This window comes from Prosopis cineraria, unplaced genomic scaffold (genome assembly GCF_029017545.1).
Source record: "Prosopis cineraria cultivar Desert tree isolate PC_DT_omini unplaced genomic scaffold, ASM2901754v1 PC5, whole genome shotgun sequence".
In the NCBI taxonomy this organism is placed as follows: Eukaryota; Viridiplantae; Streptophyta; class Magnoliopsida; order Fabales; family Fabaceae; genus Prosopis; species Prosopis cineraria.
In genome coordinates, this window is record NW_026555336.1 from 37,151,959 (window position 1) to 37,178,011 (window position 26,053).

Here is a 26,053-nt window from a genome sequence, read left to right on the forward strand (position 1 = left end):
CGGTATGACAGAGAATTAGAGATACAAGATTGAAAAGTCAGCCTTCGAAGTATCACTGAAGCCTATGGACGTTTAGGGTTGGCTATAATAAACATTGGAAACTTCTAGCATGGAAAACCATATCGAGTAACCTTTAATTTGCCGTGTCAAAGAATAGTTTATTACCATATAATTAAATTAGTCACATTTAAGGTTAATTTGGATAAGAGAAACTATTTTATCTGATTTGATTTCAACATCGCATTAATTCAGCTCATCCGGCTCTTGCATTAATTATTTAGTATTGGTATTCTTAACCATCGACAAATTTTAGAGTAACATGTAAAATTTGGAAAAATCTAAAACATATCAATATAGCTATCTTGTTGATCAATATACTCCCTCAATCCCAAAATATAGCTAGGTTTTTTCTCAAAGATATTCATTTCCTAAGATATTAGTCCTTGTTAATATTATATATGATATTAAATTATCAGTTTTTCCAATTTACCCTTGCCTAAATTTTTTTTGAAAATGTGTAGCCTCTTGGAAAATTTAATAATTAAAAGTAGTTTTGGAAAGTATATATAATAATTTTTGACAAATTTAATAAATTAACTTCTATTTCATTTCCTTGTTTTGTGCTCATATAGATAAACTAGACTTATTTTTTAAGATTGAGAAGTACGTATATAATAAAAATTATGGCAAATCACACTATTGCCACAAATTTCAAGCGGTGTTTCATTAGTTAGCTCTATATGTAATATACACAGAAAACCGTGTCTGAGGTTTATTATTTATCTTCAAAAGGTTGAACAATTCTAGGTCGTCATTGATTTTAATGAACCTAGCTAGGAGGATGCATATGGTTCTAGTTCTGAATAATGGTTACCCATTTTGTCATCATCAGTGTGGCAATCAACTTTGTCATTTTCTTCTTATGCGCCATTCTCAAACACGTAGCTTGGCATATTAATGGCTGCTTTTCATTATATAATTCTCAATATGCAGCTGACTCTAACTGCTCCTTAATGTTGATTACCTTCTCCCCGAAATTCATTCAAATTTCTTAGCACGCCAAAAGGTTGCCTCCTCCTGAGTTTCCTACCGAATGTTTTTGGAACCATTCTTATTCAACAGAAAAATATTATAATAACTTTTTTCTGCAGATTAATTGTAATACTGATTAGTCATTGGACATAAAATAGGCTAGAAATGAAATATAATTTTGAGTTTTTTTTTAAAGGTAGTGATGGAAGCGACAACTCTTTCAATTGAGTGATCTGTGTAACTTGAAAAGGATAAATATGATTATAGGCTCTACCTATTAAACGTAACTCATCATTAAATTTATTTCTATTCATTTTGCATACCCTGCGCCAATGAAAAGAACTAAAATTGAACTATATTGGGTTCCATCGTGACGCGAATGAATGAATGAATTCTTTATGTCGTATCTCTTTACTACTCTTAATTCTCTGCTTTTTATCATCACACCTCTGTGCGAAGTTCTATTTCATTTTAGAACAAAAAATAAAAGTCCTGTTTCACTTGGAGTTGGAGGTTTCAAGATTTTCAACATTCATTGTATCTGCGTTACAGTGTTTTTCATTTTATTATCTAGTTCAACCAAAAGGATGAAAGAGGGAAATCTAGATAATAGTAAAAGATTATCCGGTCAAACTAATTAATAATAATAATACCTGAAAGGATTATATAGTCGAACTAACATTTGTAATCCCCATAGTTCATTAATTAATTACTACAACCAAACATTTACCAAATGAATTTTCAACATGTGAACTTTTACTATATAGTGTTTGACATTTTAATATTTTATAGAATCTCAGTTTAGTTTTGACCTGACCAAGATATAATTTTTCAACTATAACGTGTGTGTGTGTGTGTGTGAAAATGGCGAGATATATGTGGAAGAAGCAGGTTTTTTTTTTTCCGACTTCTTACCTCATTTTCTCTCATTATTAGAACATATATAAAACAAGCCTCACATTTAAATATTAAAAAACAGATTATAAATATATAATCTTAGAAATTATCTAATCAATTAATAATTTAAACTATTTTGGTGAAATAATATACTATTTATAAGTATACTTAATATAACAAATCTATTATGATATCATGAGTCATTCAATTGGGGATTAAAAAAAGAAAAAAAAAAGAAACAATGAAAGATGAAAAAAATTAAAAACAAAAATCAACAAGAAACAAAAAAAGAATGAGAGAAGGAGAAAAAAATGAAAAAAAAAAAAGACTTGAGACCTCTGAGATTAAAAAAAGGCACAAGCTCAAGAAAAAAAAATAAGAGAAAAAAGTAGTAGAGAGAATGTTAAAACATAAAAAAAGTCCTACATGTAAAGATTAAAAAATAAATTATAAATATATAAACTTATGAAGTATTTAACCAAATGACTTAAATTATGTTGATGAAATATATTATCTTTAAGCATATTTAATATAAGAAATATAATACTCATTACTTTTTGCGCTTAATTAGACAACTAACCACAAAAATGCTAATCAACAAAACGAAAAAAGCATGGAAATATTAAAAGGACCAAATAATATATTTCTGTACTATTGGTGTCCATGATGAAAAGCTTACAATCCGGTTACCATTAGATCAAAAGCTACAGAAGATAGCTTATGCTCAAGTCTTTCTAGTTAATCATATTGGTCTAAGTGTCATGGTTCGATTTGATTCTATAATTAACCTCTCACTAGACATGATGATGAACTGTGATGTTTTCTCCCCTTTTATTTGTTTAGGTTGCGTTACAGAATAAATTGATAAATTGCACCCAAAGACTAAGACAAATCCGATTTAGCACGCTGTTTAGGAAATAAGTTAACCATTTTGAAGAATGAGCAGAAAATTTATGCAACAGTACAAATAAAACTTCAGAAAATATCACTGCGTAAATTCGAAACAAGAAGGTTATCAGGTGAAATTTTAACCAAATCTCATCATAGTCTCATAATAATTTACTCTTTTTTTAATCATTTTAATGAAATAAAGCAAAAGGTACATTTATTGAAATTTTATAAGCACATTTTCGAAGAATATATATAAGGTGATCTGATGAACCTTTTTCCCGTTTGGCAATAAAATAGTTAAGGAACACAACCACAAGGAAATAGTTAAGTTCCATTAATCCATTTGCAGTAACATGAGAAGATATGTGTCTTGTTGCTCTTCTACTTGGTGGGTGGTTACGTTCCCCAATATAATTCTGTTGGGTTTGAAATCTGATTTCTTATTGTTTTGTTATTCTAAACATATACTCTGTACAAATTACAATATAAGTCATTTTTTAAAAATTTTAATTGATATAAAATATAGAACATTTGGTAGATGTTATGCATAAATATATATGTATATATATTTTTCAATTATACTGTTACTTTATTAAGTAATTAATGAGGGTGTTTTGAATAAATTAAATGTTATATATTTATACTTAAAGGCATGAGTGAAAAAATGTGAAATCTTTTTAAAAATCAAGATTTTAACAATTTTTTATAAAGCTGTAAGTTAGTTAACAAAAGTATATATTGAAATTTTTTCAAGTTATCGATCTAGATTTCTTATATTTATAATTAGCTTAATTCCTATCTGTAAAGTGAGTAGTGACACTTACAAATTAAATGCCTTCATGCTTGCGCCTTAACATTATTATTTAATTTCCATTTTCGAACAATAGACGAACTCTCGCTCGTTTGCTTAGCGAAGTAAAGATTAACACTCTGATCTTAATTTTGGTTTATTGTAAGAATAAAGCAATAGAACGGATAGATTTATTGTCAGAATAAACTATTCCAATATGAAATCCGTACTGTTCTAGAAAAGGAGGATAAGGTTAATTTCACATGAATACGTAGAGAGATGAAATTGAAAAGGTTTTTCCACTGTCATTAGACATGCTTAGTGCCAAAGAAAAAATAGAATCAAATTTGATAAAGTAGAATTATATTTCTTAAAAGGAACAGCAAACTAAACAATTTGCAACAATCACACATGGATACCTCGTATTAGCTATTAGGTATACAACAGACGAATCCAAACAATATAACCAAACAAAAATTATTTGTAATGGATGAATGAATGAATAATTAATGTTTTATTGTATCCCTTGTGCGTGTGTGTATTCCTTGATCATCTGGAAAGACATTAAAATCCTCTACCACGAAATGGGCGAATTGGAAGACGTCAATCTGCAAAATAACAAAAAGAAAACAAACATTTAATCCCTCAATAACCAAAATCATAAGCAGCTGTAAGAACATGGAGCCTACGAGCATATATAGATCTAACAGAAGTGAATCTTTTATGCACAAAAAAACGAAACAAACAAGCGCGCGCGCGCACAGGCTTACTCTAAAAGTTCTTTCCAGTAGGAATCACTTGTATCGTCTTCCAAGAGTTTTTCCCAAGCATCAAAGACTGTGGATGGTGATGAACGCATATTGGACATTTCATCAGTATTAGAGCAATCCATTTGGTTGAAATTGCCTGAACAAGTTGCAGGAAATGGATTTTCAGCAGCCTGTAGATTCATTTCATGTGATGAAGTTCTACTAATACTATTGTTAATACCCAAAACTTCTTGATCCAATGCTCCTCCTGGGTCTGTCCATGATTCTGAAATATCCTGGCGTGATTCACTTGGTGCTGGTGGAAATAGAGCAGTGCTCGCATATAATTCTTGGTCTCCCGAGAAACACTCTTGGTTATTGGGAAGAGTGCTGTTTGCACCATTTATACTTGCTTCCATAATTGGGTTATTGATCAAACTTTGATTACCCAAGAGTGGGAGAATACTCTGCATGTTACTGCCATTCATGAATTGAAACAGGTTCTGCAGGAGTTGGATTTGGGCTAAGTGATGAGTTAAATCTGGTTGGTGTAAACCCAGACCTGCAAGGCTCCAAGGGCTCTGCGAGACATTCATGAGATGCTTCAAGTCAGTTCTTGGCTTGTGAGTTTCTGGGTCAATACCCATCCGGAGAAGCTTCTTCCTCAGATTGGTGTTCCAGAAATTCTTTATCTCATTGTCAGTCCTCCCTGGAAGATGCATTGCAATATTCGACCACCTACAGCAACAACCAGTTGCAGTTTCAATTAATTAAGCAATGATATATCATTAATGTTACCCAATTAAGAAAACACAGATATATCGAATGAATTACTTGTTCCCAAGAACCGAATGGAGGTTGATGATCAATCGCTCCTCTTCTCCAGTGAATTTTCCTCTCTTGATGTCTGGTCTAAGATAGTTTGTCCAGCGTAGCCTGCAGCTCTTGCCGCATCTGTTGAGGCCCGCATGCTTTGGAACTGATCTCCAACTTCCACTGCCATGTTTACTGATATAAGCGATAAGCTTCTCATCTTCTTCAGGCGTCCATGGCCCTCTCTTCACACCGGTCTCCTCACAACATGGTGGCCTACCCATTATTATTCAAAGCTAATCTGCGCAACAAATGTTCTGACACCAAGATACGTGATATCTCCTCTCTCTAGAGAAAATTTAGGTATAAGATGACACCAACGCTTAACAGGTTTAGGTATAAGAGATGTTTGTAGTTTTATAGGTGCTTGGGAACATCTAAATTCAAGTAATGATGTCATCATAATCAGTTTTTTTTTTTTTTTAATGTATAGTATATTGACCATGCATTATATTTAAAATGCCAAACCCTAGCTAGGCAATGCGAAGGAACCAACCTGGGGATAATTGAAAATGAAACTAACCGGCATAGATAGATTTATCAATAGGTGTTTTCCCTCATAATTTATAATAACAAAGACAAAAATCTTGTAATCTAAATGAAAATTCCATTTAGTGGTCAAAGAACTGTGGCTTTGACCTGCTGGTCAATAAAATTGAAAGATTTTCGATACATTCGAGAGTTGAGACTGCGCAGTGTTTGAAACCCCATGAACGTCCACAGGGAACGATATATGCTTCCCATGTGTTTATATACGGTGCAGAAATTTTTCATTCCCGTTGATAAAATAAGAAAAGAATACTTTTCCCTGTTTGGACGGAAGGAAATATGAGTATTATAACCATTATGATATTTACATATTTTCTTTTCTCTCTGTTTTCTCTACTTTCAATTTCTTTTCTCTTAAGTTTTCTTTCTATCAAAAAGGAGGGTTCATTCCTTGAAATTATTAATATATATATATATATATGGGGATTAATATGATATAATGAAAAATCCTAAAACTATCGGAACATTGAAGAAAACTATAACATAAAGCTTGGAATGATAAGAGAAAAGGCTTTATATTTCCTTGGTTCAATATTATAATATATAATTTATATCACCAATATATTTTTTTCTAATTTATATCACCAATAAGTTACATTTAAAACTACACATTCTTTTCATATTTAATCCTATTTAATAGGTTACCTCTATTAAAAAACTATGTTAATTATATCTTGAAATACTTAAAATATATATTATTTTTTAAATAAATGTTTTAAAAAAAGTGTCTTGTAATACTGAGCATAATAAGTACATCCGCACATACATATATATTTTCTCTTAACCATAATATAAGACATCTTTTAAAAGTTTTGTATTTATAATTTTGTTTTCAACTTTGCCCTTTTTCATTTATTGCCTTTGAAAAAAATGATATCTAGAGTATATAATAAAATTATGATTCAACAGATGTAAAATTTACCTAATTTTTTTAGAATGGTGAAGTAATTAACAATACCTTATATTATGGCGTGGTCTAGAGAGAGTCTGTGAATATTATATGGCCCCATACTATCTTATGTATGGTAATATGGTAATGCAAGTTTGCCATTTTTTTTTATTGTGGCCATTATTTTCAAATTCATTTGTTACAATCAAATGGCTGCTTTCTTTCGCAAATAGTTCTTTCTCAATAACTAATGCATCACTCTCCAACTGCTCCTCATTTCACAGTTATATGTATTGATAACCTTTTTTGCACAAAATAATAATAATAATTGAAATTTCTAGGAACGCCAAGAGACTGCCTTCTCTCCGGAGTTCCATACCAAATTTTCTTGGAGCCATTCAGATTTCGGAGTCAAGAGATTAATATTATTAATTAACATTTTTAATAATCTTTAATAGAAGAATACAATAGTTAAAATTGTTCGTGTCACGTTGTCGTCACTGCTTATATCGCCATCATGTTAATCGGTGATATAGCGTATGATAAAACACGAAATTGCACTTTTTTGGGATTTTTTCTTTTGATTAACTGGGAAAAAAATTATTGGAATTAGCAATTATCTTAACTTATTGTTTGGTGTAAACCTTAATCAATTTTGGTTTTGAATGACTATCTGGTGTATATATTTGTAAAGGTAAAGAAATTAAACAAAACTAGTGGCAACATGAGACTAATCATTAAACTAGAAGAGGTGAAATAAAAGAATTATAATATTGATATATTCATTATTTTCACTGCAAATGAATTATTTTAAAAAAATCAGAAATAGATAGGATTCGATGACTAAAAATGAATCCCTTATACACTAGCAAAATATAGAACTTTTTAGTACATTTTCTTTTATTCTTTCTTTTTAAAAATACACAAGTAAAAACAGGATTAAATAACATTAATTAATATATCAAGTGATGCTTGGATTCAATTAGTCAAATGAGTTGAATCAACTTATCTCCAAAAAATTTGTTATTGGATAAAAGGCATCCCAATAATCATCACTTGCAGTTGTTTGTAAAATCATTTGCCTTTATGAGAGAGCTTCTCCCAAAGACATCTTCGAAACACTCATAAGGTTGTTGTTGGAATAACAATCTCACGTAGTAGGGGATTTGGATTGGTTCGGACAAGAAGTAATAATACTCCCAAATTTTTCAAGATTGGTGATGGAATGAAAAATAACATTAATTAATAGTAGTGTGTATGTCTACAGTTACTCCAAATAATCTGATGATGACATAGAAAAGGATTCATTACGGATCTATACATCTATATTAAACGATTATATAATACAATAAAATATTTATATTTCTATAATAAAATGCATGTAAAATATATATAATATATATATGTATATGTATATGTATATGTCTATATTTTCTCATCAGTTAAAATAAAAGAAATCTGCCTCTCTTTATCCCTTTCCTCAACAACAAGAACAATGCATGATAATGACAGAATAACAATAACAATAACGATTATAATAATAATAACAAGAAGAAGAACTTAGAGAGAAAAACAAACATGAAGGAAGGTGGTAACGTGTGCCATTATCTAATTCTCTTCAAGAGGTTGATTTTCATACTTTATAATTGATAGTTGTATATTTTAAATTTAAAATACGTATACCTATATATAAGAAACCTTTTTTAACAACTATATATATGTATTATTTTTATTCAATTATTTAATTAATTGCCAAGGTTGACCTAAAATTATCATAACTTAACCAGATAACTTTCTCGATTTACCAACTAACACGAGCCTTTAACCTTTTTTTTTTTCGTGGGAAAAGAGTACTTCTTAATACAAATATTGTTGAAATGCATTGAAAAACTATCGGAGAAATAAACTTTTTTGCACAAAACCTTGTAAAAAAATACTTGATCGATGTCAATTTTGAATTTTCTATGTCTATATATAATATATATAATTATAACATAAAATATGTAAACAAATCATATAATATTATTTATACCTTATATATTATGTAAAGTATAGAACTCACGTGCACAGTGTAAAATTGAACTTTTCACCAATCATTAGTTGTAAATACAACTCATTTCTTAAACTTCATGCAATATATATTATCTTTATCAGATATAGTTTAAAAATACATGTTATGTGTATCATACAACAGGTTCTTTAATTTACTGGACATCATATATATATATATATATATATAATTTCTCGAACTCAATGTAATATTGCAAGATCTCTACTGTGTGTGTGTGTATATATATATTTGAAGCTACTTTGGAAGACACCCCATCTTCTATTGCTATAAATTAATGTTTCGATTATTTATATATGCTCGATTTTTTTTTTTTTTGGCCTAATATAGATGCTTGGTTGACTGAGTGGGGAAGAACAAGAACATTGGAACACGTTACTTGTAGTTAGTTATAACATGCCAACTATATTTATTTATATTTATCAAATAATTAGGTTGAAGACATTCAATAAATCAACGAAATAAAAAATGCTCCCGGCTCTCTGACCAAAGTAATCAAGTAATAAAACACTAATTTACTCCGAAAAAGTATGGCCTCATAGTTTAGACTACATATGCTCGTGGACTATGTTTGTGTAGTTAAAAAAAAAAAGGAATAAAAAATAATTAGTAAAGAGGTTATGAAATAATGATACTCATTTTATTTTTGAGCTAGTTTGGGTCAGCGTTATATAGAGTCTAAGAAATGAATTATGATATGATGGTTTACTAGATTTTTTTACATATTATATATATATATATATAGTAATAAAAATGGCATCAATGTTTGCATTTCAATTAGTTTCAAGAAGAGTCTAGGACATTCTGTAGTTGAGGATCGGAGAATATAAAACTACTTTACAGGTGTGGTCAGTCTAATTATTTGTTATAATCCTCATATATAGTATAATATATACTACAACCAACATTTACCAAACTCAAAAACGTGGGTTTTATTTAGTGAAAATCAAACGTTTGACATTTCAGAATTTCATAGAATCATATCACACCTCACCTTGGCACGGTTTTGACCTCTCAAGCTAAGCTTTCATTAAACTGTCTTTAAAGTGGAAGTGAGACATCGTGGAATTTTTTTCAACTTGTTATCTCATTTTCTTTCACATTTAACATCCCAACCTAGAAAAATATAATATAAGAGGAAGTTAAAGGGAAGGAAGATGCATGCAGCTACTATTCAAAGGACAATGGTTTGAAAATATTTAAAAACCATATACTAATTAATCCACGAGAAAGTGAATTCGTGATGCTAATGTTTGACTCTTCCTACAACAACAACTTGGAGAACAAACATACATGATTAAAAATGAAGAACTTCACCTAAATGTGTGTATATATATATACTACACTTAATTATGCACCAAACAGAACTTTATTTACCAAAGTCCCACGCCGTGTTCTTTATTTCATATTATCTTTTAGATTCACAAAAATACATGCATATATTGTTTACTACTTCCTCCTTTTAAATTATAAGACACTTTGAAGGAGTTTATCTGTTCTAAAGTATAATATATTTTGAGTATATTAAAGTTTTATTAAATGCACTAATTTTAATATTATCTTTTCTCTCTCTATAATTAATTTCCATCACTTCTTTTTTCAATATACTTCTTTTGTCTCAAATTATAAGATATTTTTAAATAAAATTTTACGTACCAATAAAGTTCATTAATACACTTTACAATTTTTTTTTCAAAATAAAAATATAAACTTTTAAAAATGCCCTTCATTTAATACTCAATTAATAAAAGAATATTGAAGAGAGAAAATATATGAAAATGGTAATAATGAAAAAATTATCAATAATGAAACCTTATTTTTAACAAAGTGTCTTATATTTTGGGACACTGAATCTTCCCTAAAAGTGTCTTATAATTTGGGATTGAGAGAGTATTAAATGATGAGTATTTTTAAAAGTTTATATTTTTATTTTAAAAAGATAAGATTATTAAGTATATTCAATGAGATTTATTGATATGTAATATTTTATCTAAAAATATTTTATAATTTGGGATGGACTGAGTAATTTATTTACCAAAATATATGCATAGGGAGTTTAATTTATTCTCCGTGTCGTTAGCAAAATAACTACCGCAATAATAAATCTTCATTTATTGTGTCCAGCAAACTAATCTAACGGTTCACCTGATATATGTGAAGCCAAAAAGGTGAAAAAATATCAGTTTGATTTTAGTATACGCTGAGGCGGGGTTGATCCCGTCCTAAGCAATCAATTCGACCTTAGGTTAATTAAAACACTAAAGTCAGACGCTATAAAAACTTAATAAAAATTTAAAAAGTTAATAAAAATGATAATATTATAAAAATGATGTTTATTTAATATATTTATACATAAAATGAAGTGCATAAATTTTGAATCAATATTTTTATTAACTTAATATTCAATTAAATTTTAAAATTAATGTTTCAAGTGATAATTACTAATTAGGTCGTTCCTTGCTAATTGCATGGAATCAGGAAAAAAATTCTAATATATTCATGGCTAATAAATAATATCATTTGCCATATATAAATTTTACACTTTATATTGATTTATATCGTTATCAATATAAAATATATATTATATGGGAAAAATGTGATTTTTTTTAATAGTATGTACTCCCTCCGTTTAAAAATATAAGATATTTTTAATTAAATTTTATCTCCTAATAAAATAATTACTTATTTTTAAAATAACCCGATCTTTTCATATCTATCTCCATAAATATTTTAAAATAAGTATAAAATAATTTATTTAATAAGACACATTTGAAAAAAAAAATGTTACACTTTAAAAAATTTAACATATTTTATATTTTTTAATATTTAATCTTTTAAATAATATTTTATATTTTTTAATAAAGAGAGAGTATTATAATTGACTTGAAACAAACCAAATGTTTGAACGTGGATCAACAAATTTGGGATTCCAATTCAGCCCAGTTTACAGAAATAAAAAAACTCAGTCCAATTAAATCTGATCTCAGGTTTTCTATTATTTATGCAGGTTCTGTCCCGGAAGTCATGTAACCTGTCGGACTCGGAGCACCGAAACACTGCCGTTTGGCAGTGTTTTTTTTTTTTTTTTCTTTTGCTTTTTTTAAACCACAAATTTATTAATAATAAATAATATTATAAAATTATTATTTTAATATTTAATAAACTAATAAATATTAAAATGTTAGAATTAAAATTGAATAGTTTAAATAAAAATTTTGATTTGAACATTGAAAACTGTACTAAAAAAATAAAAAATGATATGAATAATTTAAAATATGAGTCGAGTCTGGCAAAATGAGCCAGTTTCTTACACTGTAATAAATCAATGTTTAAATTTCTATTAACAGAAGTACCTATATTTAATACCTGATTATGCTTTAAATGATATCATCTCTCATAAATAAACAACTGTGCAAAATCAATAAAATAAAAAAATATTTATATTTACAATTCTAATTTTTTCAATACAATTCTAAATTGTTTAGATCAAAATTTATATATAAACTATTCAAGTTAAATTTTAATGAGTGAATATGTTCATATTTAATTTTGACATCTTAATATTTATTTGTTTATTAAATATTAAAATAATAATTTTATAATATTTATTTATTATTATTATAATAAATTTGTGGTTTAAAAAAGGAAAAAAAAAACACTTCCTGGTGCCGAGCACCATGGTGCTCATCTTAGGATGAGCACCGAAACCGATTCTATAACCTGTTTGCTTATGAACTGTCATAACGTGGTCGTCAATCATCATCATATTTAGTTAACTTCTCACTCGTTCGGTTTTGTTGCATTTCACATTTCAAAAGTCATTCCTCACTTTTTAAATATTAAATGTTGTTTGGATAATTTAATGAGTATAAATGAATTTTTTAAAAAGACTTTAAAAAAGGTATTAAATGTAGATTTAACAACTTGTAATTTGAAAATTTTTGAAAAGCACTTTAAAAAAGGCATTGAAACACATTTTGTCATTGATCATGTTGCCCTTCAGTGCAATGCAAACCACAAGCCAAATATCAACAAGCATGTATTTTTATTATTAATTCTAAATGTAATTTTAAGTGTGGTTTCTAATAGAAAAATGAATAATATTCATAATTTTATTAGAGATCAAATTGTACATTATAAATTAAACTATTAATTATGTAACCATTAAATATTAATGAATGTGAAACTATTTATTATATATTTTTTTAATATTAAAATTTATATCTTTTATTCTTATTATTTAACATATTAAATTTTATGTTTTTTTAAATTTTTTTCACATTTTTTAAATATTTTTAATATATTATATTTGTAAAAAAAATTATAAATTATCATAAATTAATGTCCTTCTTTATTATTGTATATTCAAAAGTACATTTTAAAAATATAAATCACCATTAATCCAAACAACTTTTAATTTATTAAATTAATTTTTAAACAAATTTATTTAAACACATTTTATTATAACAACTGATTATCATTAAATTGACTTTTACTAAATGAATTTTTGACAAATTGAAAACCAAATACACACTTCATTCCCACTTTCTTTAGCAAAAAAAAAAAAAAAAATCCACTCTGGTTTTTTATAATCAACGAGGAAGTGGGAAGCTTCATCCTTTTTTTTAAAAAAAAAATTGACATTAGAATTATTCCTGTAAAATATTCTTTTTGAACAAATTAATCATATAATACTTACTAGTAAAATAAAATATTGTTCATACACTTCAGTAATAAAATAATATTTGTGGACTATTATTAAAAAGAATATAAATATATATATATATATATATATAAATTTTATTTTATTTTAAAGTCGTGGAGGTTTTTATAATAAAACCTTTTTTTTAAAAAAAATCGTGCATTTTTTAAATAAAACTGAATACACTCACTTAAATAGAGATCATACAAAAGTTAACATCCAAAAGCCATGCAGTACTGTCTTTCATCACTGGCCTCCCCTCTTGCACAGGGAAAAATCATACAGGTTTTTTTTTTTTTTTTTAGTATCATATTTTAATTCAAAGTCTTAATATTTACAGGTGCTTCTCCTTTTATATACATTTACTCATCATGTCCAGTTTTATTCAATATAAAATTTCTGATGTTGACTCAAATTCAATCACACTTCACATTTCACAACGTGACAACTTATTATTTAATGCTCGCAGGGATGGTGGCTTAATTTCTGAACATTCTGCAGCTTCAATCCTGCTCAGCAACAAGAGTGAGGCAAGGAAAAAAAAAAAAAAATCCGGTCAACCTACTCATTTGAATTTCGAAATACGCATATCTGGTCATGAATTAAACGCGTCTTCTGGACCCCGAAGTACTGATGGTATGCGAAAGTACAGACTCAATTAACACTTGCAGAACAAATGGGAAAAGGGAAGAAAGCAAGAAGGAAGCGGAGGAAGAAGCAGCCATTGTTTTCTCAACATCATTTACCAGCATTTGATACTTTGATATTGTTATTTAAAGCAGAGACGAGATCTCCAAAAATTCACATGCCGTTGTGGTAAAATAATAACAGAGAATACAAAACTGTATAAAATTCATGGAGTGTTGTGTTCTGTTCTGTGATGTCTTACATTGTGTCATTGTTAATTCTGTTGCTGTTGAAGGCTGACTAATTTAAAGTATGCTCCATTTTTGTTCTCTATAAGACTTGAATGAGACCCTTGCTCCACTATCTTCCCATCCTGCAAAACTGAGATTTGATCTGCGTTTCTTATTGTGGATAGCCTATGTGCCACCATCACTGTTGTTCTGTTCTGCATCAATCTGTCCAGTGCTTGCTGAACCGCACGCTCTGATTCCACATCCAGTGCACTTGTGGCTTCATCAAGAAGCAAGATTTCTGGGTTCTTCAAAACCGCTCTGGCAATGGCTATCCTTTGTCTTTGGCCACCAGATAACTGGACTCCTCGCTCGCCAACTTTGGTGGAGTAGCCCTCAGGTAGACCACTTATGAAGCTGTGAGCGTTTGCAAGCTGAGCTGCTGCAATTACTTCCGACTCAGAGGCTCCTTCTTTCCCAAATAAAATGTTTTCATATATTGATGTTGCAAACAGAGCCGGTTCTTGTTGCACCAGACCAATGTGCTTCCTCAGGGATTTCAGATTGACTCTCTTGACGTCCTTCCCTATAAGAATTTGATGTAATCTTGTCAGCACAGTGCAGGGGCAAAAGTTTCTCACTTCTCAGGAGGCATTTGACGCATGATTGCAAAACATTTCTTGGGATCTTGGAAATCAGACCATAGGCTCCCAAGATACAGAATTAATCAATATGATATGATATGACAAGTTATCGTATTGTAAGGAATCAGTACAGCAGCAATTAAATCAAATTCTTTTGAAAATTTTTATTTCTCTTCCTTTATGTTTTGTAAATAATGGAATAACTGAATCCATCAAAAACATAATGGAGTGATTGAGAGCTGCTACAGAAAGTCTCAACATCTTACCGTCGATCATCACCCTGCCAGAAGTTGGATCATAAAACCTTAGTATAAGGGAGACAATAGAACTTTTGCCAGAACCACTTTGTCCCACTAAGGCGTGACTAGTTCCTGAAGGCACTTTAAGATTTAGGTCCTTAAAAATGATCACATCTGGCCTTGAAGGGTAGCTGAAATTGACACTTTTAAGCTCAATGGTTCCCTCAACTGACTTTAGATCCTCTCCAGTATCACTCATTACTCCTGAATTTCTGTCTATCAGATGAAAAACTGATGCAACCATTTGATTCCCCTTCAAAAGGTCTGGAACCAGAGCCAAAGTCTCCCCCATGGCCAGTGCTGTTACTATCAAAACCATAAATGACTTCATGATTGATTTGAAGCTGGCAAGCTCCTTTTCCATCAGTACGGAACCATACCTGTAGAAAGGTGAAACAAATACAAGCATGAAGGCATGCCACTTGGAGGTGCAAGAGAATGAAGCTAAGGGATATTCCTACCACAAGGCAAGGCCATAAGATGAGAAAATAAAGAACTGGGTAATGCCATAGAATATGCCTGCAATTTGACCCCGTATTAATGAACGCTTGGAAGGATCAACAAGCTCACTAGCATAAAGTTCAAGGACTTTATCTTCAGAACAAAATGCAGCAACAGTGCGTATGTTACTCACGGCCTCCCCAGCCAGCATGTTGGCTTTCAGATATGCTTTGCTCAAGTTGCCACCGTATCCTTGAAAGAAAAGTTTCTGAAATAATGAAAGTTATTAAGATATAAATGCGTGCTAAAATTTTTTATGTTAGAATTTGGAAAAGAGGCAACCTCACTAATGTGACCACTAATGACCAAAGGATATGTGGCCACGACAACAAGCGTTATTCTCCAGTTCAACAAGAAGGCAATGATAAATGAAGCAACGACCAGACCAACATTCTGCAAGAGAATTGCAGACCGATCAACAACTATAGTTCGTAACAAAGTTGCATCAGTCTCTAGACGTGATGAAAGCATGGAACTGGTGTTTTCTGTATCGTCGAACCACCCAATTTCATTCTTCAAAATAGCTGCAGCCAGAAGACTAGCGGTGAATAAGTGAAAAGGGAAGAGATTCATCGTGTTCAAACCTATGCTAGCCAAACAATTTTCTTTTATATTGTAAGCTGGAAATGCACAATAGATTTAGCATAAGAACGAGTAGGCAAAGCAATGATCGTCGATCACACTTACCAGAAAACAAAGTTTCTCGGACACGAAGAGTAAGTCGCTCGCCCATGATTCCAAAACAAAGGTGCTCGATGGCGTGGACAATGACGGTTAAAACTGCTGCCCCACAAAAGAGGAAAGCAATTTTCTTTACCTCACGACAGGTAGTATCCCAGTCCATGTAATATGATACCAGAGCATGAGATATTCCTAGAGCAAAAAGAGGCATCTGGGCTCCAGCAATAAATGCACAAAAGGTCCCTATAACCCCATAGTACCAATCAGGTCCAATCATGGAGTATAATCTTTTTGAAGAAACATGCCCTGTCTTGCCACTAGTTTCCACTTCATCAGCATCAACACGGCTAATAGATTCTTTCTCTGATCGAAAACTACCACCTAAGCTTGTCGTTGTACGGGATAATTCTCTTGAGTACCTTATGCTACGATCACCAGAAATACATAAACATAACTGTTGGGAGAAGCTAGAATTTGATATATTAGATTTTTTATTTAATTAATGCCACTTGAACGAAGAGTCAAAGACAAAATTCTGTCAGTTGCAGATATTCAAAGTGTCCATTGAAAATGAAGTACCTTGATTGTTGTCCCATGCTTGGATCCACCGAAGGGGGTCTTTGCAAAGAACCTGCCTCTTGGAGTTGAACAAGAGATGCATATGCACTATTCGCATTGGCAATGAGCTCATCATGGCTGCCCGTTTCAACAATCCTCCCTCCTTGAACAACAGCAATCACATCTGCATTCCTGATTGTAGAAAGTCTGTGTGCTACTATCACAGTTGTTCGACCTACCATAACACGATCAAGAGCCTCCTGCACACTCTTCTCAGACTCTGCATCCAGAGCACTGGTTGCTTCATCCAATAAAAGTATTGATGGATTCTTCACTAAAGCACGAGATATTGCAATCCTTTGCTTTTGTCCACCTGATAGTTGTATCCCTCTCTCACCAACCTGCAAAACACATTAAATATCAACCCTTGAAGAAAAAACATACCTCATATTTTTATTTTCTAGACTTTATTTAAGAAAAGGTAGGACAAAATTATGACTCTCAATAAAGTATACTTTCATTGTTTGTTTGTACTTCAGATATGCACCATCCAATTTCTTAGAATTGCTTTTACCTTCAGCAATTGATTTAACTTCTACAATTACAAAATGAAAAATTCTCTGTAGGAACCAGGTAACATCACCAAAGGGTGAAGACATTACGGTATATTAGAAGGTTAAAGATTTATAGGTTCCGTAGGTCTTGCCTGAGTTTCTAATCTATCAGGAAGATTGCTAATGAAAGACTGAGCATCTGAAAGCTTCACAGATCGTTGTAGTTCTTCAAGAGTGGCATCATCTTTTCCATACAGTATGTTCTCCCTGATACTTGTAGCAAAAAGGGCCGGTTCTTGATTAACCAACCCAATTTGTTGCCTCAGCCATTTGAGATCAAGTTCCGTAATGTTGTTCCCATCTAACAGAATTTGTCCAGAAAAGGGTTCATAGAAGCGTTCAATCAGCGATATAATGGTGCTCTTTCCAGAACCACTTCCCCCAACAAGCGCTACAACTTTCCCTGAAGGAATGTCAATATTAAGATTGTTGAAGATAACTACTTCAGGGCGAGATGGGTAACTGAAGCAAACGCCTTTAAATTGAATGTGACCCTCTACTTTGCTCAATTTGTAACCCGTTTTTGAGCTGATTTTGCTCACTGTGTCCCTCTCTATCATCTGAAAAATGGGATAAGCGGCTGCCTTTGCTCGTACAAATGCAGTGATATCTGGTGCTGCCAGTCCAAGTGACCTGAAAAGCAACATGTAGCCTTCATAGAACTTTATTAAGAAATGAGCTCCACCCGAGATGCAAGTTCTGTGGTAGAATCTATCTGAGACTCGTGGCTACAGTTAATTCCATAGAAATATGTCGATAATAGTTATTCAGAACAGATAAGAGGACAAGTTAATCGAATCATGCTATACTGTCAAGCAAAAGGAGTTTCAATAGAGAAGTTACAAGTAATTCAGACCAGCGTCGAAGATCAACTTGTATTTCCATTGAATGCAAATAAATGTCCCTAAACTACCCTCAATTGGTCGTCCAGAAGTTTGCTCCCATCATTCTATTAGAATATAAACTCTTTGCTGCATTTCGCACCCCATTTTATTTTATTTTGCTGGTTTGAGATTATCGGTGTGCTTATTTTTTATCAGGCTTCCATCTAGTAAAGACATGCTTGAATCTGAGGAACATGGATTAACCATTTTCAGGATTAGGCAGGTCTTAGTGTTGCATCTTCCAGATACTCTCACCTTAAAGGAAATGAGCAAGCCGGGTGACTCCTTCATAGCTTAACTTCTTGAAGACGAAAAAACAAGATATATTATTGCTATGGTTTCTAGTTTCCGCCATATTCGGATTGGGGGATGAATCAAAAGACAGACCGTTTCAATTAAAAACGTTGCAGTGCCACCAAGAATATAATGGAAGGTACTCCATCTTTCAAACTACATTAAATACCATCATGAGTATCATCTAATAGCTCAGTAAGCTTACAGGCCAGCGACAACAACGTTGAGCATGGTAGTGAAAGACTCTCCACCATTGGTGATATTCTTGTGAACAACGACGCTAGTGAACCAAACAAGCAGGGACCATGACAAAAAAAGAACACAATGCATGGAGCCAAGTCCTAAACCCTTGGCCAATCCTGCTTTTCGACCATTCTTGTAAGTGTTCATTAGAGCCATTTTGTATGATCTTACTGCTCTCTCTTCTCCTGCAAATGCCTGTACAGTTCTAACATTGCCTATCACCTGAAACCCACAAACAAAAAGAAAACAAGTTCCACCATTGATTATATATTTATATAAAAGATTAAGTCAAGCATCTTGCCGAACAGGAGAGGGAGAGTGCAGTTAAATTACTTCTTCAGCGATTTCACCAGCTCTCACGTAGGATTTTCGAGCTTTGGCGATAAGCCCAACAGTGACGTAAGCATAGAGAACTCCGGCGAGGGCAATTAAGGGCACAATTGAAAGTGTCACTAAACTAATCTGCCACACTCTGACAAATCCGATAATAAATCCCGATATAAATCTGCTTATGTAGTGGATGAAATTCCCTACCTGCAAAACCCGCCACCATTGTTCATGTGTGATTAATTGATTCGAATATTGCACTTGTTATAGCGATTATGTATATAATAAAGTTCAGAAAAAAAAAAATTTGAAAAAAAAAAAAGGTGTGAAGAGAAAAATTATGTGAATATCCCATCCGATGTCTAGTTCGGTAGTTTTGCAGCTTCTCTTGACAGAGAATTACAACATTCCTTGTAATGTTGATCTTCTAATTAAACAAGGAGTCAAACTTCTGATTTTTTTTTTTTCCTTTCTGTTTTTTGATATGTGAAAGAAGTGAAGTAATATCAATAATAAAGAGGAAAGATGATAGAAAATTCATTTAGATTCCTACAAGTAAAAAAGAGAGAGAAAATCCATCAAAGAAAAAGAGAGAGTTATAATTTGATATGATGCCATATTTTGTTTACATACTCAGTGATTAATTAAATAGACTCATTAATTCATTGAATAGCTATGCCAATATGAATTTAAGCCCTCAAACATTCAATACCAATGAAATATAGCATTTACATTTCAAACGAACTAAAATATTTAGATAGACTAAATGTAATAAGTCATTTGTAGTTTTTTCAATAAAAATATGACATTTGAATGTCATTAGATATAAATTAATTTTAATATTAACAATGTAAGGGGAGAAAATATAAAAAATTAAATGTTCATTTTGTTATAAAAATAAAATCAATTAAAAAATTTCACATACCATTTTATTTAAATTACTTGAAGTATTTTAATTAGACAGACTATAAATGAGATAATACACCCAATGTATCTAAGTATTGGTAAGAAATTCATTCATATAGCTTTAATTTAGAAAGCTATTCTTGGTAAGAAAAAAATTATGAGTCCCATTTGAAAAACAAACGCTAATGTTCCAGAGTTATTATAGATATAAAGATTGGAGATGAACATATTAAATTTAAACATGTTTATACTTAAAAATATAATTAATAAAATTATTCTAAAAATTCCAATACTCCCTTAATCCCTAATTATAAGTCTCATCATGTCAATGTAATTTTCCTAAAATATCCCTAGTAAGATTTTTTTCATATTAACTAAATTTTAGTTTTTGTTGGCGTATGTGTTTAAATTGATCGGAACTTATAATTAGGGATTGAGATTCGAGAGAGTTCATCATATTGTAAAAATATTGTAATAATAATACTTCTTTCGTTCAAAATTATAGTAAGATATTTTTTTTTAAATATCATGATGAGAGATACAAAGCATTTTAAATTTTTAAAATATAATTAATATTTTTTTAAAAAAAGCTTTAATTAGGGGTATGTTAATAAGGATTTTAATTGAAATACCTTATCAAATAAAGGTAAAAATAGAAAGAATGTGTAACATATATTATTAATGAATTTGTTAAAGAGCATAAATTAATTCAAAATGTTTCATAGTAATTCTGAATGGAAGGAGAATAAAACAGAAAGCTTTGAAAAGAAATCAGAGGGGTATGGTGTATTTACAAATTACTATAAATATAAATCGTAGTGCACGCAATTTTCCAGCAGGACAGCTCAGTGTTTTGTGATGAATGAGGAAGGAAGGTGGTGTTGTAGCAGCAATGAATTACGGTCGATCTGTATAGAGAGAAAATGGTAGGTGCTCGGTGTAGTGATTGCATGAGGAAGTTACCAGTAAAAGTGGGAAAGTGAAACAGCCTAACCATTCCCCATTAATACCCTTTCTTCCATTCTCACACTCGATTTAAAGCCCGTGTCAGAAACCCCTCCTCGCTCTAATCTCTTTCCTCGTCCCAGTCCAAGTCCAACATACACATCATTTACTAGCTCTCTTTTACAATTTCAAACCAACTAACCTCACATGTTTCCACTTACTCAGTCTCCAAAAAGTAACACATGCATGATTTATTCTTCTTCAAATTCATAAGTGCCCTCCTCAATTAACTCTCTTCCTAAAACTATGAAAATTCCAAAACAATTTCGATAAAGCACGGGAGTACTATCCTAATTCTAAACATGCCATCAAGACCAAAAGCGGTCGGAGCATATGATTTTAACACTAATTAATTCAGCTCGTCTTCTTCAGATATAACACTATGCATACCTTCTCAGATAGTGCATCTTGAACCACAATAATGTCACTGGTTATGGCAGAAATGACCTCTCCTGTTGAAGCCTCTGTGTCAAACAGACTTATATCTTGGCTCAGCATTGACCTTAAATACGCCATTCTCATCTTCGCTGCTTGTCTTTCTCCTGTGTACATCCAACAAGCCACCTCTGCATGCACCATATGTAACAAAATTCAATGCATTTTATTTTTAAGGCCAATTAATTAATTAAGTTCACAAACACACATATATACCTGTCCAAGAAGAAAATAGAATTGCCACACTCAGGTACACGAAATCCAATGAATACTGCAAAACATATTGCCCCAGGTAAACATTCACAGCAACCACACAGACAGAGAAAAAACAATTTATTGAAAGTCATCAAGGAAAACCCATCAAAATGTTTCACCTTTGAAAAGGGGCATGCTCGTGTTTGTGCAATTAAACCAGATAAGGAAAGCTAATAAGGTGAAGGGGGAGAAAGAAGAAAGAATGCCCATATATATATATATAATCATGGAGGAGGAAGAAGAGAAGAAGAAGGAATTAAAGTGGGTGAGATAAGAAAGTGGAAACAAACCTGAGCAACTTTGTGAGAAGCTTCTTTAGGGAAAAGATAAGCGAGGCCGATGATGTTGATCAACTTTCCGAAAAAGATAAAGAAAACAGGAACAGAAGCGCCGTGAATACAAGCGCCAACAGATCCAACAGCCATGAGAAGACAATCATACAAGTCGGCGAAGGAGAAGAGCTTTAGAAAGGGAACTTTTTGCTGCTGCTTTTTGAGCTGAGGATCAGCTGCTTCCTTGTTTCCGTGCTTAGCATCCATGGCGGAAGAGAGAGGTTGAAGGGAGAAATGATGAAGCTAAGGAGTAGTATAGCTGGAAGAGGAAGGTAGAGGCAGTGAATGACAGATGCAGTTGCAGAAGAAGGGAATTAAAGAGAGAGGGTGGGGCTGTGATGAATGCAATGAAGAACCAACTGGGAAGTTAGGAATGTGGTAGGAGGGTGGATGAGTCATTTATACAAGTCGTTTTACTTGAGGCAACTAAACCCAATGCCAAACATTTTAAAAATGAGACTTGCACTTGTCTAAACTCTAATGTTTCAACGTGCATTTGGATTCATGTTCAGTCGTATAAAATTGGACTTTCCATAAATTACAGTTTACAAACTAAAGTTGAGATAAAAATTATTTTCTCCCTTCAAAATATATATTTTCAAAGATTGGATGTTTATAAATATAAAGAATTTTTAATTTTTCAATGTATAATTAATGAGTTTTTTAAAAAAATATTATCCCTTCCATCCTTTTTATAAATCACTTCTAATTAACTCACCAAAATCAAAGTGAGCTAATTAGAATAATAAAATCATCTTAAAAAAATCACCTTTCTATGCAAAGCATTCTGTAACAATGTAACTCAAGTGGAGGGAGGGACCTTGCGTCTTCATTCTGGCCATTTTCTGGTAGGCTTTATCACAAAGCTGATTCTTCATCTTCATCTTCTTTTTTTTTTAGAATGCTCAAGCTTTCTATGACTGTTCTTCTTGTCCTTCTTTTTTAACTAGAATTAGAGATAGCTTAAGAGATTAACAAAACTAATAGATAAATACCAAATGTGATATTGGATGAAATATATATATATATATATGTATGTATGTATGTATGTATGTATATAATATAACAAAATAAGACAAAAGAAAGGAAATGATTGAGGTAACAAAATTAAAATTTTGTGTTATCAAGTCTCTATATGTGTGTGTGTTCTAATATATATATAAATATATAATAACAATGATATGTGTGTGTTCTGTTATATATATATAATAACAATGATATGTGCGTGTCCTGTTATGTCCCTTTTTTTTGAAAAACTTGTATAATATATATATATATATATATAATACTTTTGTTCTATGCAGGACCATGCAAGTGGAGGATGAATTAGAATCCAAAATAGGGAGAGAATTTGAAAGTTTAGATGAGGCATGGAAGTTTTGGAGAGAATATGGTAAAAGGAATGGATTTGGAGTTAGAAAGGGTACTTCTATAAAGAGTAGAAAAGATAAGTCAATTATTATCACATATAAATATTTATGTTGCAAGGAAGGTGTTCGGAGAAAAAATGAAAAAAGAATCTATTCTTCTATACATAGGCCAAAAACAAGGTCTAAATGTAAGGCAAGAATAGTAGTATCTCTTGTTGGGCAAAAGTTCAAAATTACTGTGTTTGATAAAGAGCATAATCACCCTTTTCATACAAAAGACACGGTTTGCTTGTTACCATCCTGGAGAAATTTATCAAAAGCTCAGGCATATGAGATAGATCTTGCAGAATATGGGCTTGAACCAAGGGCTACTTTTGATTTAATGAGTACATATGCTGGTGGACAAGAAAATCTTGGATACATGATGAAAGATGAAAATAACTACTTAGAGTCTAAAAAGAAGAGATGTATGAAGTTTGGAGAGGTAGGATGTCTGCTTCAATATTTTCAAAAATAAATTGCAGAAAATCTAATATTCTACCACAAATATCAGTTGGACTCAGACCAACACATCACCAATGTTTTTTGGGCTGATACTCATATGCTAATAGATTATGCACATTTTGGTGAGATTGTATCATTGGACACAACATACAACGCTAATCGAAATCATCGACCCCTTCCACTCTTTTCTAGATTCAATCATCACAGAAGTGTGGTCATTTTTGGAGCAGCGCTGTTGTATGATGAGACTATTGAGTCTTTCAAGTAGTTACTAGAAACATTTTTGGATGCTCACATACAAAATAAGCCTCAAACTATATTTACAAATCAAGATCAGGCTATGGCAAGAGCATTGCATGAAGTTCTTCCTAATACAAAACATTGTTTATATAGTTGGCATTTATTGAAAAATGGTGTTAAACACCTTGGGAACTTGATGAAAGAAGGGTCATGATTTTTGACTAATTTTAAAAAATGCATGTTTAATTATGTTGGTATAGACAAGTTTGAAGAAGAATGGATCCAATTATTATCTTCTTATAATATCTAAGAAAATGGGTGGTTGAACTCTACTTATGATGTTAAGGAGAAATAGGCTTGGTGTTATGTGAAGGATGCTCACACACTAGGTATAAGGAGCACACAAGTTAGTGAAAGTGTGAATGCTGATGTAAAGAGATGTACGAGGCCAAAATTGGACATCAATTGATTCTTTAAAAGGTTTGACAAGGTTGTAGCAAAGAAGCGATACAAGAAAGTGGAACTTAAGTATGAATCTCGACAAAAGATTCCTAGGATGGTCAATCAAAGTGCATCTATCCTATGTCAACTCCTGCAAGTGTATACCCCCACTATCTTTGAGATGTTCCAAGAACAATGGGATCTCCAATTCTCTGTGGAGTTATCTACTTGTGATAATAAAGATTCATTGTTTATATATACTACCCATATGATTGATGAGGAAGGGGAATAGAGAGTTGAGTTCAAACTTGACACACATGAAATTTCTTGCACTTGTTAAAAGTTTGAGATTACAGGAATATTATGTTGTCATGCATTAAAAGTATACGAGTCAAAGGATGTAGGAATTATGCCTGCACAGTATATTCTAAAGCACTGGACCAAAGAAGCAAGGTCTGGTATTGTCTATGATATTAGAGAAAATGAGATTCACGTAGATCCTAAACTTGACATTACACATAGGTATAGACAACTAATGCTTATGATGGGAAGACTGGCATCAAAGGCAGCCATGACACTTGAGGGATTTACTCGTGTGCATAAATGTGTCATTGAGTTAGAAAATGAGATTCCCGGTGGTGATGAGAATGATAATTCTGAACCAGTCATAAAGTCATAAAATATGCCAAAATGGTTCAAAAAGAGAGATGGAAAATCAAGAAAAAGACGTTACAAAGGTTGGGAGGAGAAGAATTTAAAAAAAAAAGAAGAAGAGTTGCATCAAAAGTATTAAATTTTAATTTGTATATAAAACAAAAGGAAGCTATAACTTATCTTGTATTTTTTTTTTGTAGGACTCTCAAGAGGCTTCACCATTTGAAAAGAAGTTTGAGGAAAAAGAAAAGGCTTCATCATCAAAAAAAAAGAAGAAAAGTTGATCAAATGAAAGATACACAAACTCAAGTTTCAACAGTTTCAAACTTAGAGGCTCCAACACCACCTGCACAAATACAAGATTCAACCTTTTTATACACAATTCCTCTAGCACAACATATTTTTTCACCCTCTACATCACAATCATTATCATTTACAACTTTGTTAATGGTATGAATCAATACATTAGTTTCTGCTAAGTGTGATATATTGTAATCTTGTTTTCATGTCACAATCACTAACATTTGCAAATTTAGGCATAAGGTAGTGAAATTTCATCACTTGATGCC

The 26,053-nt window shown here is 31.5% G+C and overlaps 2 protein-coding genes across 4 annotated transcripts; both read right to left on the reverse strand.

Annotated features, from left to right (window-relative positions):
• Nucleotides 1-3,962: 3,962 nt before the first annotated feature.
• On the reverse strand, nt 3,963-5,535 carry LOC129312127 (transcription factor MYB41-like). 2 transcript variants are annotated; one of them, XM_054954722.1, is made up of 3 exons: nt 5,194-5,535; nt 4,381-5,097; nt 3,963-4,218 (listed from the first exon to the last, which is right to left on the reverse strand). In XM_054954722.1, the coding sequence occupies exons 1-3, from the start codon at nt 5,454-5,456 to the stop codon at nt 4,185-4,187; spliced, it is 1,014 nt and encodes a 337-aa protein (XP_054810697.1). In that variant the 5' UTR covers nt 5,457-5,535; the 3' UTR covers nt 3,963-4,184. The 2 variants fall into 2 exon arrangements, with proteins under 2 accessions (XP_054810697.1, XP_054810699.1); XM_054954724.1 differs by having other exon boundaries at nt 4,373-5,097.
• An 8,656-nt stretch (nt 5,536-14,191) lies between these two features.
• On the reverse strand, nt 14,192-22,640 carry LOC129311767 (ABC transporter B family member 2-like). 2 transcript variants are annotated; one of them, XM_054954219.1, is made up of 12 exons: nt 22,234-22,638; nt 21,905-21,959; nt 21,644-21,819; nt 19,349-19,549; nt 18,978-19,237; nt 17,687-18,227; nt 17,002-17,381; nt 16,429-16,847; nt 16,024-16,265; nt 15,702-15,949; nt 15,208-15,620; nt 14,192-14,883 (listed from the first exon to the last, which is right to left on the reverse strand). In XM_054954219.1, the coding sequence occupies exons 1-12, from the start codon at nt 22,480-22,482 to the stop codon at nt 14,342-14,344; spliced, it is 3,726 nt and encodes a 1,241-aa protein (XP_054810194.1). In that variant the 5' UTR covers nt 22,483-22,638; the 3' UTR covers nt 14,192-14,341. The 2 variants fall into 2 exon arrangements, with proteins under 2 accessions (XP_054810194.1, XP_054810195.1); XM_054954220.1 differs by lacking the exon at nt 14,192-14,883 and having other exon boundaries at nt 15,384-15,620; nt 15,702-15,759; nt 15,875-15,949; nt 22,234-22,640.
• Nucleotides 22,641-26,053: the final 3,413 nt, after the last annotated feature.

What these genes read in the sequence shown, in the direction of transcription:
- LOC129312127 (XM_054954722.1), bottom strand. Translation starts at nt 5,456, where the DNA reads ATGGGTAGGCCACCATGTTGTGAGGAGACCGGTGTGAAGAGAGGGCCA. An exon ending in CATTCGGTTCTTGGGAACAA is followed by an intron (nt 5,098 to 5,193) that starts GTAATTCATTCG and finishes TTGTTGCTGTAG; the next exon opens with GTGGTCGAATATTGCAATGC. An exon ending in TACTGGAAAGAACTTTTAGA is followed by an intron (nt 4,219 to 4,380) that starts GTAAGCCTGTGC and finishes GTTATTTTGCAG; the next exon opens with ATTGACGTCTTCCAATTCGC.
- LOC129311767 (XM_054954219.1), bottom strand. Translation starts at nt 22,482, where the DNA reads ATGGATGCTAAGCACGGAAACAAGGAAGCAGCTGATCCTCAGCTCAAA. An exon ending in CTTCTCACAAAGTTGCTCAG is followed by an intron (nt 21,960 to 22,233) that starts GTTTGTTTCCAC and finishes TATGTTTTGCAG; the next exon opens with TATTCATTGGATTTCGTGTA. An exon ending in CCGAGAAACTTTGTTTTCTG is followed by an intron (nt 16,266 to 16,428) that starts GTAAGTGTGATC and finishes TTCTGGCTGCAG; the next exon opens with CTATTTTGAAGAATGAAATT.